General features: G+C 39.9%; 1 protein-coding gene across 1 annotated transcript in view; it reads left to right on the forward strand.

Moving 5' to 3' along the window:
* Positions 1-22,829, forward strand: part of PRSS12 (serine protease 12) — an 86,104-nt gene that overhangs the window by 9,742 nt on the left and 53,533 nt on the right. The window contains 3 exon segments of the mRNA XM_068975727.1: positions 5,915-6,053; positions 10,356-10,534; positions 16,955-17,105. Of these exon segments, the coding sequence (XP_068831828.1) occupies positions 5,915-6,053; positions 10,356-10,534; positions 16,955-17,105 (469 nt within the window).

Below are 22,829 nucleotides of genomic sequence, written 5' to 3' on the forward strand. Positions count from 1 at the left end.
TGCTGTAATGAGTACCACAAACCGAGTGGCTTAAACAAAGAAACTTGTTATTTCACAGTTCTGGGGACTGGAAGTCCAAGATCAGTGTCAGCAGAGCCATACTTCCTCTTAAGACACTAGGGAAGGATCTGGTCCAGGGCTCTCTCCTAGCTTCTGATAGTTCCTTGGCTTGTGAAAATGTAACTGCAACCTCCGGATGGGGTTCTCCCTATGTGTGTCTATCCAAATCTCTCCTTTTTATAAGATCATAGCCATACTGGACTGGAGCCCACCCTAATGACCTCATTTATCTTGATCCTCTGCAAAGACCCTATTTCCAAATAAATTCACACAGTCACTGGAGGTCAGTGCTTCAGCATCTTTTGAGGGGAAAGAATTGAGCCCACTGCAATAGCTTTGAGAACCAATGAAACTTGTGAAGAGAAGTTTAATCCAGTTAGCTCTCTTTCTCTAGATTACCTTGCATTGAGTGAGACTGATAACATTGCAGAGGAGAACCCCTCTGGAATGTCTCTTTGTTTTAGGAATCCTTATTTATTTATTTTTTTTAGCCAAGTTATCCATAAAGCCAATTTCTGTAACAAAAATCTTTTATCTTCCTTTTCCTTTATAAAACTGGAGGTATGTTTACATAATAAAAAATAGTAGTAAACTAAAATGACAGTGATTTCAACATTTTTAAAAAGTGTATTCGTTTTCAATTGGAGGATAATTGCTTTACAATATTGTGTTGGTTTCTGCCATACATCAACATGAATCAGCCATAGGTATATGTATGTCCCTGCTCTGTTGAACCTCCCTCCCACCCCATCGTACCCCAAGTTCAACATTTTTGGCAGGGAGTTAAGGTAATAGAATTCTGACCATTGTTGTGTATTGGCACATTTTGCCTTTAGGTAGTTGTTAATACCAAGAGGCTGGTACAACTGACAGTTTTCTTTGTTTTTTGCAATAATTCTTTTCATGAACTCTAGGGGCTCCTCTCCATGACATGCCATCATGCATAGCTTTATAGTTCCAGACTTTTTTCTATGACTGGTTTAGTCTGTAAATTAGTAATGACTACTATAGTTGATCTAAAACCTCTGAGACTTCAAATTTTAGATTACGGTTGTTAACACTTTTAAAAATAGGAATATTTAGAATAGAATATTTTCCATCAAATTGGCACATGAGAGACTTTAAGACTATGCAAGCCTGGATTCACCTTGGTGTTGCTGAGAGACATGAGCTGAGACTATGAGGAACATCGCAAAGTGCTGGGTGGAAGTAGGAAAATATGGACCAAGGAAGACATCAATTTTTGGTAATAAGAGGCTGTGACAATGGAGCAATATTTACCAAAGAATCTGGTTTAGAATTTGTCTGAAGAATTTTATTGTTAGTAAGATAGTAATAGAAATGAGTTTACCAGGCTCTGGCCTTTGTGGATTGCTTTGTTGTTTTATCCTCTTCTCTCTGTTGTTTTTTTTTTTTTTTTTCCATTGAGCTAAGGGTATTTCCTCTTGTAATTTTGTACCTATAAATTTGTGCAAATGTATAGTCCTAGAAATTTGTACAGCCCATGGGACAAATCAGCCTCCAGAAAGCCACTTCTCTCGTGTTGTGTAGTATAGAGAAACTCTTAAGACTGTCTTATGGATCTGCCTGGCTAGTTTATTCCCATGTAATGTTTGGTAGATTTGTAATATTTCACCATGCTGGTGAATGCCAACATGGCAGACTGCATAAAGTGGCACCTGAGCTGTTGAAAGGTGTTTATTGCATACCAAGTCTTTGCTCAGGTTCGGAGGCAAGGGACTGGTCGCAAGGGAGGGAATCTGGGAGGCAGTTTGTCATGGCTCTGCAACTGCTCAGTTGATTGGCTCCATAGCTTCCTCATCCATAAATTGCTGCTGCTGCTGCTAAGTTGCTTCAGTCATGTCCGACTCTGTGCAACCCCATAGATGGCAGCCCACCAGGCTCCCCCGTCCCTGGGATTCTCCAGGCAAGAACACTGGAGTGGGTTGACATTTCCTTCTCCAATGCATGAAAATGAAAAGTGAAAGTGAAGTCGCTCAGTCGTGTCTGACTCTTAGCGACCCCATGGACTGCAGCCCACCAGGCTCCTCCATCCATGGGATTTTCCCGGCAAGAGTGCTGGAGTGGGGTGCATCCATAAATTAAGGGAAACCAATTACAGTTCAACCGTCTTAAGCATTCTGAGAGAGCTAAGTGAAGCAAGAACGAAGTAAAACCAAAACCAAACAAAAACTACTGCCTGTCTTAAATGTATGTAGTATAAATTGTGTGTTCATGCTTTTATTATCTTAGTCATATTATCATGCTGATATATTTTTAAAAAGTTCTTTCAAAAAATTATTGAAAGTATAAACTTCATGGAATTACATACCAGTAAGACATACTTACTGAGTTCAAAGTAGATGATTACTCAGATATTTTGGAAATTTTTATGGCGTAAGGGAAGGATAAACTATGTGGAGGGCCACTGCTAGGCAGGTGTGTGCTTTGGGGATGTTGGTGTTGAGAATGGATTCTGCCAGAGAATTTGTTAGTCATTGACATGCAAACTGCCTTTCCAGAATTGCAAGTATTTGTATCCATTTGTTAAAGGAAAATTGGATGAGCACTCCACATTTCTTGCCATATAGCGAATACAGATAAACAAACCCAGGTTTTCAGAGCGTGTTTGGTGCATGTGAAGAATGATGGTAGAACTGATAGTTGACCTGGAAATTATTTCCAGTGCTATCATTTTTGTTATAGTGATGTTATGGTAACAATTACACATTATGCAGAGTTTTCTCCTCCTCATTTGTAGATGCCTTAATCATTTAGATAATATGCCTGCATCATTTTTTCTTTGAAAGCTTTTTAGTGATTTGGGCAACATTTTGCATTTTATTGTGATTATTTAACATGCATAAGTAGAGTTCCAGTTTGATTTCATTACTAGAACTTTTGTCCAACCCTTTGACATGAATAATTTGATGGTGGTATTTGTGGCGGTGGTGAATTAATAAACAGGTAATAGATTAAACGGTTTCCCTGGCAGCTCAGCTGGTAAAGAATCTGCCTGCAATGTGGGAGACCTGGGTTCGATCTCTGGGTGATCCCTGTGGAGAAGGAGACAGCTACCCACTCCAGTATTCTGGCCTGGAGAATTCCATAGACTGTATAGTCATGGGGCCACAAAGAGTCAGATATGACTGAGCGACTTTCACTTTCAGATTAAATATCATTTCAAATAACATGTGTTTGAGGTGAACAAATGAATTCTTTGATTTGGAAAAAAATCAAAAGATGTTTTTATTGTGCATGACATTAGTATTATGTGGGTCTCTATGGAAGACATTTTGTGATTATAAAAAATCATTAAAGTTCAGTTAACTCTTTGGACATATTTCTTTAAAAATATTCTATAGTTCACACTTTTTGTTGCAGGAAAGGGGACCTCTTAAGAGTGGGCTCTTGTCTGACACTGAGAAATGAATTGTCTGAGGAGGCACATGGGCTGACAAAGCAAGAGATTTTATTGGGAAGGGGGGCCTGGGTGGAGAGCAGTAATGTAAGGGAATCCAGGAGAACTGCTCTGCCCCATGGCTCACAGCCTTGGGATCTGTGGTGATGAGATTAGTTTCCTGGTTGTCTCTGGACAATCATTCTGACTCAGGTCCTTCCTGTTGGTACAGGCATTGCTCAGTCAAGATGGATTCCAGTGAGGAGGATTCTGGGAAGTTGGTAGGACATAGGGATTGGTGTCTCCTTTGGAGCTTTCCCAAATTCTTCTGGTTGGTGGTGGCTTGTTAGTTTCATGTTCTTTACCAGGACCTCCTGTCATAAAATAAATCATGCAGAAAGTTACTGTGGTGCCTGGCCAGGGCAAGTGGTTTCAATTGGTGTTTCCCCCTAACATTTTCACTGAGCTAGACAGGGCTTCCTCTTGCTTGGTCTGAATTAAAGAAGGTTATGATCAACCTAGATAGCATATTTAAAAGCAGAGATGTTACTTTGCCAACAAAGATCTGTCTAGTCAAGCCTATGGTTTTTCCAGTGGTCATGTATGGATGTGAGATTTGGACTATAAAGAAAGCTAAGCACCAAAGAATTGATGCTTTTGAACTGTGGTGTTGGAGAAGACCCTTGAGAGTCCCTTGGACTGCAAGGAGATCCAACCAGTCCTGGGTGTTCTTTGGAAGGACTGATGCTAAAGCTGAAACTCCAATACTTTGGCCACCTCATGTGAAGGGTTGACTCATTGGAAAGGACCCTGATGCTGGGAGGGATTAGGGGCAGGAGGAGAAGGGGATGACAGAGGATGAGATGGCTGGATGGCATCATTGACTCGATGGACATGAGTTTGGATAAACTCTGGGAGTTGGTGATAGACAGGGAGGCCTGGCGTGCTGCGATTCATGGGGTCGCAAAGAGTTGGACACTACTGAGCGACTGAACTGAACTGAACTGAGAATATATATGAATGAGTTTTAGATTATCTGCTATATGAATGATGCACGCCCACGTTCTCTCTTGAGTAATCGGGATTTGGCAGTGCAACTTTGCCTCCATTTGTTCTTGCCTTTTGTTTGAATTAAATGACATGAGAGATAGGATATGTGAGAGATAGGATATGTGTTTCTTAGTTACATTTTTTAAGGATGTATTTATCGTGAGAGATAGGATATGTGTTTTTTAGTTACATTTTTTTAAGGATGATTGTGTGGAAAATAATAGTGATAGATATCTAGGCTAGTGCAAATGAAATGAATGGATGATTTAGAATCTATTATTTTTGAAAAATAATTATAAAGCCATAGATTACTTTGAAATACGTAAAATGTGCCAGAAATTTTTAGTAACATTTAATTTCTTAACTTCTTTACCTATGAAATAAAGGTCATCTTAAGTGACTTTTCACAGACTTTTATGAAATTTTTGAGTTGTCTGAGTTTGATTCTACGTCTGCATATCTCAACTGCAGCCTCAGGACTGACTCTAAAAAGTGCCAGTGAGAAGAGAAATGTAGTCCTTTGATGCACACTTAAAAAAAGCCTGAAATATATTTGATGTACGCTATTATGTTGGTTTGAGATGTACTGCGTGGTGATTGGAATTTGCATATGTTATGAAATAATCACCACAGTAAGCCTAGTAACCACTTTGATCCACAGTTAAGGGATAAGACTTAAAATGTTATCTTCCCAGGGATGCTCTAATTTATGTTTTTGACTCTTTTAAGACTGAGAAGAATGACTCAAATTATGGACTGTGGAGCAGCTGAGTGGGGATGCTATGTAAAGAGAAGTGAAGTTCAAGGGCTGTTCAGTTACACCACACCACTCTCCCTAGGGGCAGTTTCCTTAAGCCTAAGATTAGACAATAATTCTGACACTTAACACCTTTCTGAAATTTTAGACATTATCTTTAGACTTCTCACAACTACTGGTAGAGGCTAAAAGGGGAAAAACATTTATTCTTCTTTAGTGGAAGAACAGATAGAAGGAAGATACAACAGCCAATAACAGGTAACTTATAAACAGTATTGTGTTTGTTTCTGATTTTGTTTTTTTTAAATCTATGACCGCTCATGAAGATGGAAAGTGATATATAAGTGATAAGAACTTCATATGTGATGTAATCAAATATGTGGAATGCAATATCAGCCATTAGTCAAAGTCTTCCACTTTTTCCCTTGGGACTTCTGTTTGCCTGGGTTAAAAAAGAAAGTATCCTTAGCATTGACATCAGGATGTTAATTTAAAAAAAAAGAGCCTGCTAAATCCTCATTTAAAGAAAGAAGGACTTGCTGTGAACAGTGAAAGCCTGGCTCTCTCAGCATGTTACCCGAGGACTTGTTCAGTATGTTCAAAGGGTTATGTTCTATTCAAGGATGTGGGGATTCTTTTCCGTTTAGGGTCAGTCCGGCTTTGTGGTGGCAAAAGCGCCTTTTAAGGCACAGTAGAAGTCTATGAGAATGGAGTCTGGGGCGTCATTTGTAGCAGCCACTGGGACGACGCTGATGCTTCAGTCATTTGTCACCAGCTGCAGCTGGGGTGAGTTTGTTCGACCTTGACCGAATCTGTCTGCTGATACCTGAAGGGGGTGCTGGCCCCCTGCCGTTACCTTGGAGAGGTCACCTCCTCCTTCTCCTTCTCTCACATTCTTCACTGCCTTCTTGCAGAAGACTTTTAAAGAAAGGGCCCCCAATGGGAGGAGTGAGTTCCTTTATATACAAATGCGCTTCACTTGTTACTACCCCTACTGACTAGGAAATACCTGCCAGAGACGCTCAGAGGGCTCAAACAAACCTTGTGCACACCAGGACCCAGAGACCCCACAGAGACTGAGACAGGCTGTGTTTGACTGTCTCTTGCAGAGGTCCAGGTCAGCAGTGGCCTGCCGCAGGGGCGGGGGCTCTGGGTGCCGCAGCCCTGGATGTGGCATAAGCCCTCTTGGAGGAGGTCACCATTGACCCCACCATAGAGCCGCCAGAACTTCCACAGGACTGGGGAAACAGACTCTTGGAGGGCACAAACAGAACCTTGTGTGCACCAGGACCCAGGAGATAGGAGCAGTGACCCCACAAGACACTGACCCAGACTTGCCCGTAAGTGTCCAGGAGTCTTCAGCGGAGGCGTGGTTGCCAACAAAGGTCCGTCTAGTCAAGGCTATGGTTTTTCCAGTAGTCATGTATGGCTGTGAGAGTTGGACTGTGAAGAAAGCTAAGCACCAAAGAATTGATGCTTTTGAACTGTGGTGTTGGAGAAGACTCTTGAGAGTCCCTTGGACTGCAAGGAGGTCCAACCAGTCCATCCTAAAGGAGATCAGTCCTGGGTGTTCTTTGGAAGGACTGATGCTAAAGCTGAAACTCCAATACTTTGGCCACCTCATGTGCAGAGCTGACTCATTTGAAAGGACCCTGATGCTGGGAAAGATTGAAGGCAGGAGAAGGGGACGACAGAGGATGAGATGCTTAGTTGGCATCACCGACTCAATGGACGTGAGTTTGAGTAAACTCCGGAGGTTGTCAATGGACAGGGAGGCCAGGCGCACTATAGTCCATGGATTTGCAAAGAGTAACGACTAAGCAACTGAGCTGAACTGAATTGACTAGGAAATGGGCAGAAGCTAAGTGGTCCAAAAAGAAAAGCATCTTTTGGTCTTTGATTTAACAATCGGATTCTTCAGTGCCAGGAAACAAAGAATTGGGTCCTAAGATTTTCATTTTCCCAGTAGCCTGTGCAGCCTGTGGTTGCTGTCATTTGCTTTTGTCTTTCTACCTTGAGCCACCCACAAATTCCACTATTGTGTGTGTGTGTAGGAGGTGAAGTTCATTTGCAGTTTCATCCCATGCTGGGTAAGGTGTGATATCCTGGGACATAGGTTTCTGCACCGAGAAGATTCTGTAAGAAATGGCAACTTCCTCGGCCCAGCAGCACCCGTCATCCTGGGAAGCTGCTGGCCCTTCCTCCCATCCTCAGTTCAGTTGAGTTCAGTTGCTCAGGCGTGTCTGACTCTTTGTGACCCCATGGACCGCTGCACACCAGGCTTCCCTGTCCATCACCAACTCCTGGGGTTTATCCAAACTCATGTCCGTTGAGTCAGCGATGCCATCCAACCATCTCATCCTCTCTCACCCTCTCCTCCTCATGCCTTCAGGCTGACCCTAGGCACTCTCCTTAAAATGGACTGGTGTACACTGACTCCCACCATGCCCAGTACCTTTATGCTTTGTTTCAAGGGGTTTCCCAGGAGCAGAAGTTTCCATTTTGGAATGAATGGTTTTGGTTTTGTTGTTATCGTTCTGTTTTTGTGTATCATTTATTTTTTCCAAATATACATGCCCTATATTTTTCTTGACCTTTATCACCAAGGATCTTTAAAAAGCTTGGAAAATATCTTGCTATGAAAAAATAAAGGCCTGAAAGAAAAACTTTCCATTTGCAAATATTTTGGATTAATAATCAATGAGTGGTAATATCTAATGTGATGACACAAATGAAAAGATTAGTCCACTAAGTCAGATCAGTAAGAATTTTAATTTGCACGTTTCCTGTCTTCTCACTTGGAAGGTGGGAAATTAGTATTTAGTACAGGCTAACCTTGAGGGCTTAAGGGTTAATGTAATACTTAATTGATGCTTTCCAGCTGTGGTGTGGAGAATACACTTGAGAGTCCCTTAGATTCAAGGAGATCATACCAGGCAATCCTAAAGGGAGTCAACCCTGAATATTTATTGGAAGGACTGATGCTGAAGCTGAAGCTCCAGTACTTTGGCTACCTGATGTGAGGAGCTGACTGACTGGAAAAGACCCTGATGCTGGGAAAGATGGAAGGCAGGAGGAGAAGGGGATGATGAGATGATTGGATGGCATCACTGACTCAACGGACATGAGTTTGAGCAAGCTCCTGGAGATGGTGAAGGAAAGGGAAGCCTGATGTGCTGCAGTCCTTGGGGTCTCAAAGAGTTGGACATGACTGAGCGACTGAACAACAGCAACAACAATACTTAATTAAGCTTCCCTTGGTGTCTTATCAGTAAAGAATCCACCTGCCAGTGCAAGAGATTCAAGTTTTCTCTCTAGGTCAGGAAGAGCCTCTGGAGAAGGAAGTGGCAACCCACTCTGGTTTTCTTGATGGGAAATTCCATGGACAGAGGAACCTGGTGGGCTACAGTCCATGGGATTGCAGAGTCACGACTTAACAACTAAACAACGATTAGTTAACTAAACGATTAGTTTTAAGCAACAACTTAACTAAGTTTTTACAATGAGGGTTGGAATAAATCAGGGTAAAAGCAAGAGGAAGGGGAGAGCCTACAAAGAGTTATGGTGTTAGCATGTTAATTACTGATTTCATCTCTGGTATTTTGTCTGGCAAACAGTCCTTGGCTGGTGGGCAAGTCACAAAGAATGTTGGCTTGGTGCTTTTTCTTTGACAGCCTGACGGTGTAACAAATTTGTCGGCTGGTGTCAGTGTCTTCCTTCATGTACCTTTCTCCCCGTGCTTTTATTATCCCTGAAAATCAGGGAAGAATGAAATTTTCTATGAGACTGACATAAGAAAAAACGAAAATGGTACAAATGAATTTATTTACAAAATACAGTTACAGAGGTAGAAAACAATCTTATGATTACTAAGGGGGAACAGTAGGGAGGGATAAATTGGGAGATTGGGATTCATATATACACACTACTATTATAAAATAGATAATTAAGAAGTACCTGTTTTATAGCACAGGGAACTCTACTCAGTGCTCTGTGATGACCTATATGGGAAAATAATCTAAAAAAGAATGGATATATGTATATGCATAGCTGATTCACTTCTATGTACAGCGGAAAGAATGGGTATGTGTATATGCATAACTGATTCACTTTGCTGTACAGCAGACACAACATTGTAAATCAACTATACGCCAATTAAAAACAAGCTCTGTAGTGGAGATGTGAATTACAGAGATTCTCTTGATTGATAAAAGAATGTAAACTACCTTTCTGCAAACATAAACTTCAAATAAGCTGATCTGATTCCTTCTGTCATCTCTTGGTAGTCCATTAATAAAAGAGAATTTCAAATAAGGGCAGAGCAACCTGGCTTTATTGCTGTCAAGAGAGATTCACATTTTAGACACACCCCAAATATTTATTGTTGGCTTAATGGAAGCTGTCGCATGGAGACAGTTCTAGAGATCATCATGTTATTCAGATAAGCATTTAATCTTTTAAAAATTTAATTTCAGTATTGTACCTATCAGAGGTTAAAAGTATGTAGACTAGATGAGTTATCTTAATTGATTTCAAAGTCTTACTAGCAAATACTATTATATATACGTAAAATTTTTTTTAATGGGAATGGATTGTCTCTCGATATTACCTTGCCTAGGTGTGGTAATAATAATTGTTTCAGAAATGACAGCGTAAAATATTGCAGTAGGAAAGACTCTTCAAGCATCCAGACTTCTTTCATGTATCAGAAGGAAGGACTTAGAGACATGTTAGAGTAATTTGCAGCTGACTGGAATCCAAGTCCCCCTAGATCACAGGACAGACACACTTCTTCCACATAACCATCCAGACTCCTGTTTTATGTCTGTAGTATTTGCCCATTTTCTTGTAAAATCAGCTGTAGATAAAGGCACATGCCTAGCATTAGTTATTCAAGGTTAATTAGAAAGATTGCTATAGGTAATCTTTCTGATCTAATGTTCTGATTTCCTTGAAATTTACATAATCCATTGTTTGTCTTTTTCTTCCACATCCACCTTTATTGATTTCTTCCATTTTATAAAACCCTAGCGCTTTGATAAAAGTTAGTACATTTGATCAACCTAACCTTGAGCATTGTACTTCCAGAGGAAAAGGAGTCGCAAAACAAACCCCATTTTCTGAACTGGGCCTTATTCCCGTTTATTGGAGCAATGTCCGTTGCCAAGGAGATGAAGAAAATATACTGCTTTGTGAAAGAGACATCTGGCAGGGTGGGGTGTGTTCTGAGAAGATGGCAGCTGCTGTCCTGTGTAGCTTTTCCCATGGTAAAAAAAAAAAAAAAAATTATTCTCTTGCTTTACTTTTATTCTGTTTTCAGCATTCCAGATGAAAAACGTGTCTTAGTTAAATGTTTTCCTAAGCTTTTAAATACAGACTTGAGTCTAAATCATCATGGTCTATCAACAATCTAATTAGTCTTCAAAGGAATTCATCTAACAGTTCGATTAACATTTGAAATCTATTTTTTTTAATTTAAATTTATTTATTTTAATTGGAGGCTAATTACACATTGTATTGGTTTTGTTATACATCAACATGAATCCACCACGGGTGTACACGTGTTCCCCATCCTGAACCACCCTCCCTCCTCCCTCCCTGTACCATCCCTCTGGGTCATCCCAGTGCACCAGCCCCAAGCATCCTGTATCCTGCATTGAACCTGGACTGGCATATATGATATTATACATGTTTCAATGCCATTCTCCCAAATCATCCCACCCTCTCCCTCCCCCACAGAGTCCAAAAGACTGTTCTATACATCTGTGTCTCTTTTGCTGTCTTGCATACAGGATTATCGTTACCATCTTTCTAAATTCCATATATATGTTTTAGTATACTGTATTGGTGTTTCTCTTTCTGACTTACTTCACTCTGTATAATAGGTTCCAGTTTCATCCACTTCATTAGAACTGATTCAAATGTATTCTTTTTAATGGCTGAGTAATACTCCATTGTGTATATGTATCACAGCTTTCTTATCTGTTCATCTGCTGATGGACATCTAGGTTGCTTCCATGTCCTGGCTATTATACACAGTGCTGTGATGAACATTGGGGTACACGTGTCTCTTTCAATTCTGGTTTCTTCAGTGTGTATGCCCAGCAGTGGGATTTCTGGATCATAAGGCAGTTCTATTTCCAGTTTTTAAAGGAATCTCCACACTGTTCTCCATAGTGGCTGTACTAGTTTGCATTCCCACCAACAGTGTAAGAGGGTTCCCTTTTCTCCTCACCCTCTCCAGCATTTATTGCTTATAGACTATTGGATAGCAGCCATTCTGATTGACGTGAAATGGTACCTCATTGTGGTTTTGATTTGCATTTCTCTGATAATGAGTGCTGTTGAGCATGTTTTTATGTGTTTGTTAGCCATCTGTATGTCTTCTTTGGAGAAATGTCTATTTAGTTCTTTGGCCCATTTTTTGATTGGGTCTTTTATTTTTCTGGAATTGAGCTGCAGGAGTTGCTTGTATATTTTTGAGATTAGTTGTTTGTCAGTTGCTTAATTTGCTATTATTTTCTCCCATTCTGAAGGCTGTCTTTTCACCTTGCTTATAGTTTCCTTTGTTGTGCAGAAGCTTTTAATTTTAATTAGGTCCCATTTGTTTATTTTTGCTTTTATTTCCAATATTCTGGGAGGTGGATCATAGAGGATCCTGCTGTGATGTATGTCGGAGAGTGTTTTGCCTATGTTCTCCTCTAGGAGTTTTATAGTTTCTGGTCTTACGTTCAGATCTTTAATTCATTTTGAGTTTACTTTTGTGTATGGTGTTAGCAAGTTTTCTAGTTTCATTCTTTTACAAGTGGTTGACCTGTTTTCCCAGCACCACTTGCTAAAGAGATTGTCTTTTCTCCATTGTATATTCTTGCCTCCTTTGTCAAAGATAAGGTGTCCATATGTGTGTGGATTTATCTCTGGGCTTTCTATTTTGTTCCATTGATCTATATTTATGTCTTTGTGCCAGTGCCAGTACCATACTGTCTTGATGACTGTGGCTTTGTAGTAGAGCCTGAAATTAGGCAGGTTGATTCCTCCAGTTCCGTTCTTCTTTCTCAAGATTGCTTCGGCTATTCGAGTTTTTTTGTATTTCCATACAAATTGTGAAATTATTTGTTCTAGCTCTGTGAAAAATACTGTTGGTAGCTTGATAGGGATCGCATTGAATCTGTAGATTGCTTTGGGTAGTATACTCATTTTCACTGTATTGATTAAAATTTTTTGGGTTGCACCGAGTCTTTACTGCTGTGCACGGGCTCTCTCTCATTGCAGTCAGTAGGGGCTACTGTCTAGTTGCAGTGCACGGGCTTCTCATTGAGGTAGCTTTTCTTGCTGTGGAGCACAGGCTCTAGAGCATGCAGGCTTTAGTATTTGTGAAGCTTGGGCCTAACTGTCCCCTAGCATGTGGGATCGTCCCAGACCAGGGATTGAACTGGTGTCCCCTGCATTGCAAGGCAAACTCTTAACCACTGGCCTACCTGGGAAGCCCTGACCTCACTTCACATATTTTCTGTTTTAATCTAATTTGTTTATAGAATTGTTCTATACTGTATATGAAACACTTATTTGGGTAATGAAAAATTGTGATGGAATCAAGTTAAAAATCATCTTGAAACCAAAAATAAAATACAGCAACTACAACAAAATATTTTCACTTTATAGAATAGAATAGAATCATAGTTATTAGTGTTCTAATAACTTTGTTCATAAAACAAATCGGTACCTTGGATAAGGGCTCCTTCTATACATGATGTCCTAGGCATTCAGTTCAGTTCAGTCGCTCAGTCGTGTTTGACTGTTCACAACACAATGGACCGTGGCATACCAGGCCTCTCTGTCCATCACCAACTCCCGGAATTTACTCAAACTCATCTCCATTGAGTCAGTGATGCCATTGAACCATCTCATCTTGTGTCGTCCCCTTCTCCTCTTGCCTTCAGTCTTGCCCAGCATCAGGGTCTTTTCAAATGAGTCAGCACTTCACATCAGGTAGCCAAAGTATTGGACCTTCAGCTTCCACATCAGTCCTTCCAGTGAACACTCAGGACTGATCTCCTTTAGGATGGACTGGTCGAACCTCCTTTCAGTCCAGGGGACTGTCAAGAGTCTTCTCCAACACCACAGTTCTAAAGCATCAATTCTTTGTCACTCAGCTTTCTTTATAGTCCAACTCTCACATCCATACATGACCAGTGGAAAAACCATAGCCTTGACTAGACAGACCTTTGTTGGCAAAGTAATGTCCCTGGTTTTTAATATGCTATCTAGGTTGGTCATAACTTTCCTTCCAAGGAGGAAACGTCTTTTAATTTCATGGCTGCAGTCACCATCTGCAGCATTGGTGATGAGTATATGGTTTTAGTATACAGATGTGTGTATGATCATGTGAACGGAAGCAGTGGGAGAAGCTCCCTTTGCTAGTTATTTTCCCTTGTTTGGGATATTCTTTCTAGGCTGTTAGTTTCACAATGGTGGGTGGGTTTTCTGGAGTCCATGGTTGTTTTAACATGTGACCACAACCTGTGGCTATTACACCTTTTTGGATTTTCTTGGAGATAGCAGCGTGATCAGATGTCCCAGGTCTTAGAATGCCAGCACACAGCCGAGGGCAATGGTTTCTGATTGAGTACAAGTATCAGGGAAGGAATTGACATGCTCCCTCTGCAAAACATAGGAAGATCCAAGCTAGGGTGGTTCCTGTGAACTGACTGGAAGACCCAGTGGAAGTGGCACAAGATCTCATACAAGGGCGTGCTTGGAGAGCTGCAGTCCTTTTGTGGGTGCAAGGTGCATTCTAAATCTTTTATGTCTTGTAAGTTTTTCCTTTTCTTCCTTTGCCTCTCTACCCCTTGGTAATCCTGCTGCTGCTGCTAAGTTGTTTCAGTCATGTCTGACTCTTTGCGACCCCATAGATGGCAGCCCGCCAGGCTCCCCGTCCCTGGGATTCTCCAGGCAAGAACACTGGAGTGGGGTGCCATTTCCTTCTCTAATGCATGAAAGTGAAAAGTCAAAGGGAAGTCGCAGAGTCGTGTCCGACTCTTTGCGACCCCATGGACTGCAGCCCACCAGGCTCCTCCGTCCATGGGATTTTCCAGGCAAGAGTACTGGAGTGGGGTGCCATTGCCTTCTCCACTTGGTAATCCTACCTTTGGCAAATACATGTTTACATTTTGCTACATCAGGGATGCTCTGAATCGGGCTCAATGGTACACTGCTTTTTGTAGATATTGCTTGTATTCTGTGTTCAACCTAACTGGTAAAATATGTTAACATTTTTCAAGTAGTGAAGTAAGTAAAATTTTGAAAACATTTTTTTCAGGATCTCTGTCTACTCTCTATTTTTTAAAAAAAAGCTCTCCATTCTCTATAATCTATCCACTTGTTTATACTCTGGCTGCAAAGATAAATTTAAGGTTGGTGTAAGCATATATATATCAAAGGTTGAGATAAAATTAGAAGTGGGAATGAAAAAATATGCTTTTATGGTAAATTAAATGAGAATATGAAAACAAATAGCTCAGAGCAGCAAACACTGAGTCTATCTTAAGGCACAGCAGCAGACCTTTAATATTAACACTTTCTTTTAGTTTCAAATTTACATTTAGCATCTGGGCATGTGGCACTTTTCCAACACTTACAAAGTAGAAGATCGTATCTGAGTATTGGACATAGGAAATATTGATATAAATGAAAATGTCTGGGAGTTTTATTTATCCATAAGTTAAGTATGAGTCAACTACTTCACTGAAATGTCTTTCAAATGATTTTTTTTTTTGTGCATGTATTTGTTGGGAAGATGTGAGATGGTGACTAAATTTTGTCTTTGAGCTTCTTAATATTTTCACAAATGCTTATACAACCAGTGTAAAAACTCCATTTAAAAATAAAGCACAACATTTTAAAAAATGTAAGGTAATTATGCCATAATGTTTCTAGATTGAAGATAATTTTAAATGTCCTCTTAAATTTTTTTGTTTTTCTGTTTTCTCCAAGCTTACCATGGGGGTGGGGAGAGGAGAGGCAGAGAAGGATATAATAATTTAAGAAATTTATGTCGTTTCCATTGGTTTGTTTCTATATTTTTCAAGCTTCTTAAAAGAAAAATAAACATAATAACATGTAAATTTAGGTTTCTTATCATAATTGAGCAATCATTAATTATAAGAAGCTGCTATATAATGTTGAGGACAGTTATGTTTATTAAACCTACCTTTATCCTTTTCCAAATTACAAGTGCTAGTTGACTTATATAAAAAAACTGTGTTACAAATATCAGAATATGAGTAGATGTACATGTTCACTAATCTAAATCTCTTCTCTGGTGTGATATTTGAATATAAATATGAATGTCCAAATACCGTTTATTGATAGCTGCTTATACTGTGAAGGAATTAGAAGCATATTTCATGTGGATAAATGATGAGTATTTGGCAAAAGATAAAACTAAATTTCCTAATAGGGACCCAGCCTGTTCTGAACCTTTGACCATCTCACATTCTTTATTCCAGAAAAATTAGAGGGCCTGTTTCCCAAACACATACAGCTTTGTGCTTCTATGCTTTTGTTCATTCGGTTCATTTTGTCTGAACTGCACATCCCCCATGTCTAACTTATGAAGTCCCATCCATCATCTTGGCCTTATTAGCTACAGCTTCTTTAGAAGAGATGCCCTAATTTCCCCCAGTGGTGGACAAGCACCTTTTGCACCTGAACCCCTGCAGGGTCTTCCCAGTGGTCTCCCGTCTGTGCTCATGTTGTCCATATCCCAAGGCAATATACTTCTTAAGGGGTAGCATTTGTGCAGTGCCTCTCTGCCTAATAGCTGTGTAAGAAACAGAATTGAAGGGATGGATATCGATAGTTATTTTTCATTGTTTGGGATATTCTTTCTAGGCTTTTAGTCATTGCTTGCCAATCCAGTCAGTCAACAAATATTTATTACATGCCTTCTACATAGCTGGGTATCTGAAGTACTTGAGTGAAAGGGAAAGGTGTTCCCTGTGTCCTCAATTCTAGACTAAGAAAAAGAGAGAAAAATTTAAAAACTGATGAAACTAGATAAAGGTATTGTAGACTATAATAGGGAATTTGCATGGGGAAGCCTCTGGTATTCTTCACAGAGAATGAACTGATTCATACACAAATGAATCTTCAGTATTGTTTTTTTGAAGGTACTGGCTGTGATGTCCACCAGCTTCTTATAATGTGATAATGTAAACTTTGACTTGATCTCTACAAGTGTAAAAATATTTCTATTCTGAAAGCAAGTGTGTCATAGATATAAGTGCCATTCTTAATAATTACATGTTGGTAATGCTCAAGTTACTGTAAACAAAAAAAATCAATGCTACCCCCCACAATACCATCAAAATCAAATGGATTTCCAATAACTGCAGTTTTTGAGTGTGTCTTTTCTGGTTTCTGAGGTGCTCGGGGAAAAGTGAATTTAGACTGCTTCCTCTTGACAGCTATTTGTATGAGTGTAATTCAAGTTGGAGGGTTTTAATCAGTTGAGATTATCATAAAATATATTAGACATGCGTGGATATGTCCATATTGCTGAAGTGGCTTATTAAATATAACCTTATGATTGAGAATGGCAAACAAATAGAATATACCTGATCTTCTACACTGATCTTCTCAGTGTAAATGTGTAGGTTTAATTTGTTGTTAATTTCATATTGCAGGCCCTGGATTCCCCATCCTGCGCCTTGTTGGGGGGAGCAGTGTGCGTGAGGGCCGAGTGGAGGTCTACCATGCCGGTCAGTGGGGGACAGTCTGTGACGACCAGTGGGATGATGCGGATGCGGAAGTGGTCTGCAGGCAGCTGGGTCTGAGGTTGGTTGTTCTTGTTTTGTTTTGCTTACATTTCTAAGTTTATTACTTCCATACCCAAAGGTAGGTATGTTTAAATTGCACATTTCTTTGAACAAATAGAAAAAGCCACCTTTTTGATCATTGTATTTGGCTGTAGTCTCCTTGAAGAGAATGTCTGTATACCTATAGATCTAACCTGTTTGTATCTGAATTCAACTGATTTTGTATCCTTAAGAATCTTAAGCCTTTTACCACTTTTTATCAGGAGCCTTTATAGGACTCCCAGGTAGTAACTAGCACGGTCAACCACAGTTACTTACCAAAGTCCTATGATGAAACTAGTTGTGAGGTTTTAACTGAAGTTCAACTTCTTTCCCCCAAATATTGTCTAAACTTTTGACCATTGCTTCCTTATTTGTTAGGTTGTGCTTAGAACAAAGAATGTTTATTAATGTTCAAAGGAAATAATTCCTGTGCAGGATATGGCAATGAAGCTTGTGGAATGAAGACAGAAAACCAATATTATATGTTGCTTCAGTTATGGTTACTTTGGAATAAAATGTTATAATTTTGTATCCTCTGATCCTTGTCTTTAGTGATTTTGAACATTGGTATAGCAGGCCTAAAAGTTTCTCTCAAATTATACTGGCAGATCTTCTGTAAGTTGATATTTTACTTTAAATTTGAAAAAACATTATTTAGCCATGTTGTGGCAGGTAGTGGTGGGTTGATGTGGAGACGTCTCAAAATGAAAACTTCTCAGTTCTTGTTTCACTTTGTCCAGTTAAGCGTAGTCTTTGATGCTGGAGCATGAGTTTTGAACCTTGAACCGCAATTTTTTTGCAATTGTTTTTGCAACTGACTCCCCTCCCCCACTTTTTCAAAACTGTAGGTTAATATTAAAGTATTTTAAAACAAAATAATGTTTTTTCAACATTTTACCTCTAAATACTTAAGTGTGCCGCTTTAAAAAATAAGAACATTGTCCTACATAGCCAAATTATCATCACAACTAATGTAAGAGGTAATCATTCTTACATTGTCTGATATCCTGTCATATTCAAATTTCCATAGGTGTTCCCACCATGTCCTTGGCAGATGGTTTCTCTGTAGCAGAACTTAGCCCAGGGCCTTGTGGTGCATCTGAATGTTATATCCCCAGTCTTTTAATCCAGAACATTCTCTTGTTTGTCCTGACACTGACTTGTTGCAGGGACCAAAGAGAACACCAGTTGTTTTGTAAAATATCCTACCTTCTGGATTGGTCTCATTTCTTTCTCCTGGTGTCAGTTAGCTTACTCCTCTGGTTCTTGTAACTTCTGAAATGGGAAGCTAGATCCAAAAGTTTGATTAGATAAACATCACTCAAGTATTTGCTTCCCAGGTGGCGCTACTGGTAAAGAACCCACTTGCTAATGCAGGATACTCAAGAGACGTGGGTTCGATTCCTGGGTTGGGAAGATCCCCTGGAAGAGGACATGGTTACCCACTCCAGTATTCTTCCCTGGAGAATTCCATGGACAGTGGAGCCTGGCAGGCTATATATAGTCCATAGGGTCGCGAAGAGTTGAATACCACTGAGCAACTAACAGTTTCACTTTCATAGTTGTAAAAGTGATTCTAAAAATTCATGTTGTAATGTAGAGTTCTTTCTTGAGAGCCAAGATTTTTTTTTTTTTTCCACTTAGATAAACAGTTCTTAAACAAAGACTGTGTTGACAAACAATAGTCTACTACCTGGAAAGAATGTAGAGATAGAATCACAAGGAAGACTGTATTAATGTTGAACATATGTGTGGGTTGAGTAAAGTGTTTACATCTTTCTCAAGCATTTGCTCATTGCTATCTTTTATATGAAGAGATTTGTGTTTAGAGAAATGGTGAAAAGGAAAACTATCTTCAAATATTCAAGACAGCAAGGATCTTCCACAAGCCTGTGTAATAACCAACAATGTAGCTTGGTGGAGTTTTTTTTATTGTAAGTACCATAGGCTCTGAGCTGATGCTGTTCGTTTGCTTTGTTTTTCTTTCCTTTGATTTTATGCTTCTCTCATAAGCTTGCAGCATAGCAGTATTCTGCAACTGCTCTTCCTCTAGAATTTGTTTTGCTCACTTAAAGGCACAGTACTTTCAGATGAAATAATTTTTAATGTTACATGTTTCATCTCAGTGGTACTTGCTTTGTTGAATTCCCAAAGGGAAACTATATTATGCCTCCCTGGAGTACTGGTTACAGTTTCTTTGTGAGATGCTGTCTTTGTGGACCCTCATCTTTTAATGGTGGCTGTAGATTTTGGTAGCTGGCAAGCTTCCTAAAACACAAAAGGAATAACTGTACTTAAGATATTTAAATTTGATTAACCCAGAACTTAGAGAAACATGAGGATGAGGAAAGGAAGCAGCCAAGTGTTAGCAAATTGAACTTGAGAATGCATACATATGCAGTGAAGTTTCATGTAGAGACATTTTAATTGGGGTTCTTTTTGTGCACTTAACATTGAAGCATTTCCTATGTCTTTCAGAACTCTTAAAAGTGTAGCTGCTCATGGAACTGTGACATCATATTTTATTCTGTGGATATGCCATAATATACATAAGAATTTAAAATTTTGAACAATAGGTTTTTTTTTGGCTATAAAATTATCTTACAGAACCATATTATTCAGTGGTCAAAATAAAAATTCTTCTCATACTCTTTTAAAATATTTATTTGTTCTCATTTTATTGCATATTAACTTAAAAAATATTTTACAAACATTATTCAGTTCAGTTCAGTTCAGTTCAGTCGCTCAGTCGTGTCCAGCTCTTTGTGATCCCATGAATTGCAGCACGCCAGGCCTCCCTGTCCATAACCATCTCCCAGAGTTCACTCAGACTCACGTCCATCGAGTCCGTGATGCCATCTAGCCATCTCATCCTCTGTCGTCCCCTTCTCCTCCTGCCCCCAATCCCTCCCAGCGTCAGAGTCTTTTCCAAAGAGTCAACTCTTCGCATGAGGTGGCCAGAGTACTGGAGTTTCAGCTTTAGCATCATTCCTTCCAAAGAAATCCCAGGATTGATGTCCTTCAGAATGGGCTGGTTGGATCTCCTTGCAGTCCAAGGAACTCTCAAGAGTCTTCCCCAACACCATAGTTCAAAAGCATCAATTCTTCAGTGCTCAGCCTTCTTCACAGTCCAACTCTCACATCCATACATGACCACAGGAAAAACCATAGCCTTGACTAGAGGGACCTTAATCGGCAAAGTAATGTCTCTGCTTTTGAATATACTATCTAGGTTGGTCATAACTTTCCTTCCAAGGAGTAAGCGTCTGTTAGTTTCATGGCTGCAATCACCATCTGCAGTGATTTTGGAGCCCCCAAAATAAAGTCTGACACTGTTTCTACTGTTTCCCCATCTATTTCCCATGAAGTGATGGGACCAGATGCCATGATCTTTGTTTTCTGAATGTTGAGCTTTAAGCCAACTTTTTCACTCTCCTCTTTCACTTTCATCAAGAGGCTTTTTAGTTCCTCTTCACTTTCTGCCATAAGGGTGGTGTCATCTGCATATCTGAGGTTATTGATATTTCTCCTGGCAATCTTGATTCCAGCTTGTATTTCTTCCAGTCCAGCGTTTCTCATGATGTACTCTGCATAGAAGTTAAATAAGCAAGGTGACAATATACAGCCTTGACCTAACATTATTGGTGTGTCAAATTATTGAGCAGAAAAGAGGCCTTATTTAACAGATGAGAAAGTTAGGCTCTCTGAGATTACTCAAAGTCCCTAAGTTATACTGTGAGTAAGGGCCAGAATCTTGAGATTTATGGCTCCCAAAGTAGGATTTTTCCTTTCATGTTACCCTGTTTGCAAAATAGGCAGGTATTAATAAGAATAAATATGAATTCAGGCTGAAAGAAATAGGGAAGTCAAGAGAGAAAAGTTTATTGTAGAAGGAAATTGATGATGAGCATGTTTTAGACAGACTATATATTAATGTGCCATAGACACCTCACTGAAAATGCCCCACGAGACTGAAAGAAAGCAAAGTGTTTCAGAGTCTGCTCTAAAGCCAGACACATTTTACCATCTGCTGCTCCTGCTAAGTCGCTTCAGTCGTGTCCGACTCTGTGCGACCCCATAGACAGCAGCCCACCAGGCTTCCCCATCCCTAAGATTCTCCAGGCAAGAACACTTGAGTGGGTTGCCATTTCCAATGCTGGGCAAATTGTTTAACTTCTGCACCTCAGTTTCCTTATCTGTAAACAGTGGATAATAACATCATGAGGTTGTAGGGAGGACTGAAAGAGTTAATACATTTGAAGCTCTTAGACCAGCATCTGGCATACAGTAATCATTTAGTATACTTCAAAATGTCATTTTTGGAGATAGAGGGGATTGTTTTCCAGAAAGAAATATGGACTATTGACCAGTAAAAATGAGTTTTTCATCCAAATGTTATGTGTCACAAAATGATGTTTGCGGTCAAAGAACCAATCTTTTATAACCTAACAAGTAATTCTTTTTATACAATAGAATTGCCTGACTCAATTTTTTGTCTATTCAAGCTCAATTCAGTTCAATCGCTCAGTCGTGTCTGACTGTTTGCGACCCCATGAATCGCAGCACGCCAGGCCTCCCTGTCCATCACCATCTCCCGGAGTTCACTCAGACTCACGTCCATCGAGTCCGTGATGCCATTCAGCCATCTCATCCTTGGTCGTCCCCTTCTCCTCCTGCCTCCAATCCCTCCCAGCATCAGAGTCTTTTCCAATGAGTCAACTCTTCGCATGAGGTGGCCAAAGTACTGGAGTTTCAGTTTTAGCATCATTCCTTCCAAAGAAATCCCAGGGTTGATCTCTAGTAGCTAAATCCAGGGATTGAGTTAGTCAGGTGGTACTTTTTATTTGCTGTTTTTCTATGAAAAACAGACAAATTTTATATGAATGCAATCAGATTAGCTAAATAGGTTTAGGAATGTTTGGATACGGATCAGACATAGGATCAATTCAGTGTTTATTGGGGATTGCTGCTATGTAGGTCAAACAACTTTGCATAAAATAACCTAATAAATTGATGTATTATATCAGAGAGCCCCTATTCCACAAATTTATTCTGTGGTCAGGTGGTAAGAAAGTAGTAAAACTGGGACTCTTACTACAAATGAACTGCCAGGGCTGGTGTGGACATACTTTTCATAATGAAAGGGAAGGGAACACACAATTTTATCAAATTTACATAGCACTTATTCAGTTCAGTTCAGTTCAGTCGCTCAGTCGTGTCCAACTCTTTGCGACCCCATGAATCGCAGCACGCCAGGCCTCCCTGTCCATCACCAACTCCAGGAGTTCACTTGGACTCACGTCCATCGAGTCAGTGATGCCATCCAGCTATTTCATCCTCTGTCGTCCCCTTCTCCTCCTGCCCCCAATCCCTCCCAGCATCAGAGTCTTTTCCAATGAGTCAACTCTTCGCATGAGGTGGCCAAAGTACTGGAGTTTCAGCTTTAGCATCATTCCTTCCAAAGAAATCCCAGGGTTGATCTCCAGAATGGATTGGTTGGATCTCCTTGCAGTCCAAGGAACTCTCAAGAGTCTTCTCCAACACCACAGTTCAAAAGCATCAATTCTTCAGCGCTCAGCCTTCTTCACAGTCCAACTCTCACATCCATACATGACTACTGGAAAAATCATATCCTTGACTAGACGGACCTTAGTCGGCAAAGTAATGTCTCTGGGTTTGAATATGCTATCTAGGTTGGTCA

Source organism: Capricornis sumatraensis, chromosome 7, assembly GCF_032405125.1.
Source record: "Capricornis sumatraensis isolate serow.1 chromosome 7, serow.2, whole genome shotgun sequence".
NCBI classification, from domain to species: Eukaryota; Metazoa; Chordata; class Mammalia; order Artiodactyla; family Bovidae; genus Capricornis; species Capricornis sumatraensis.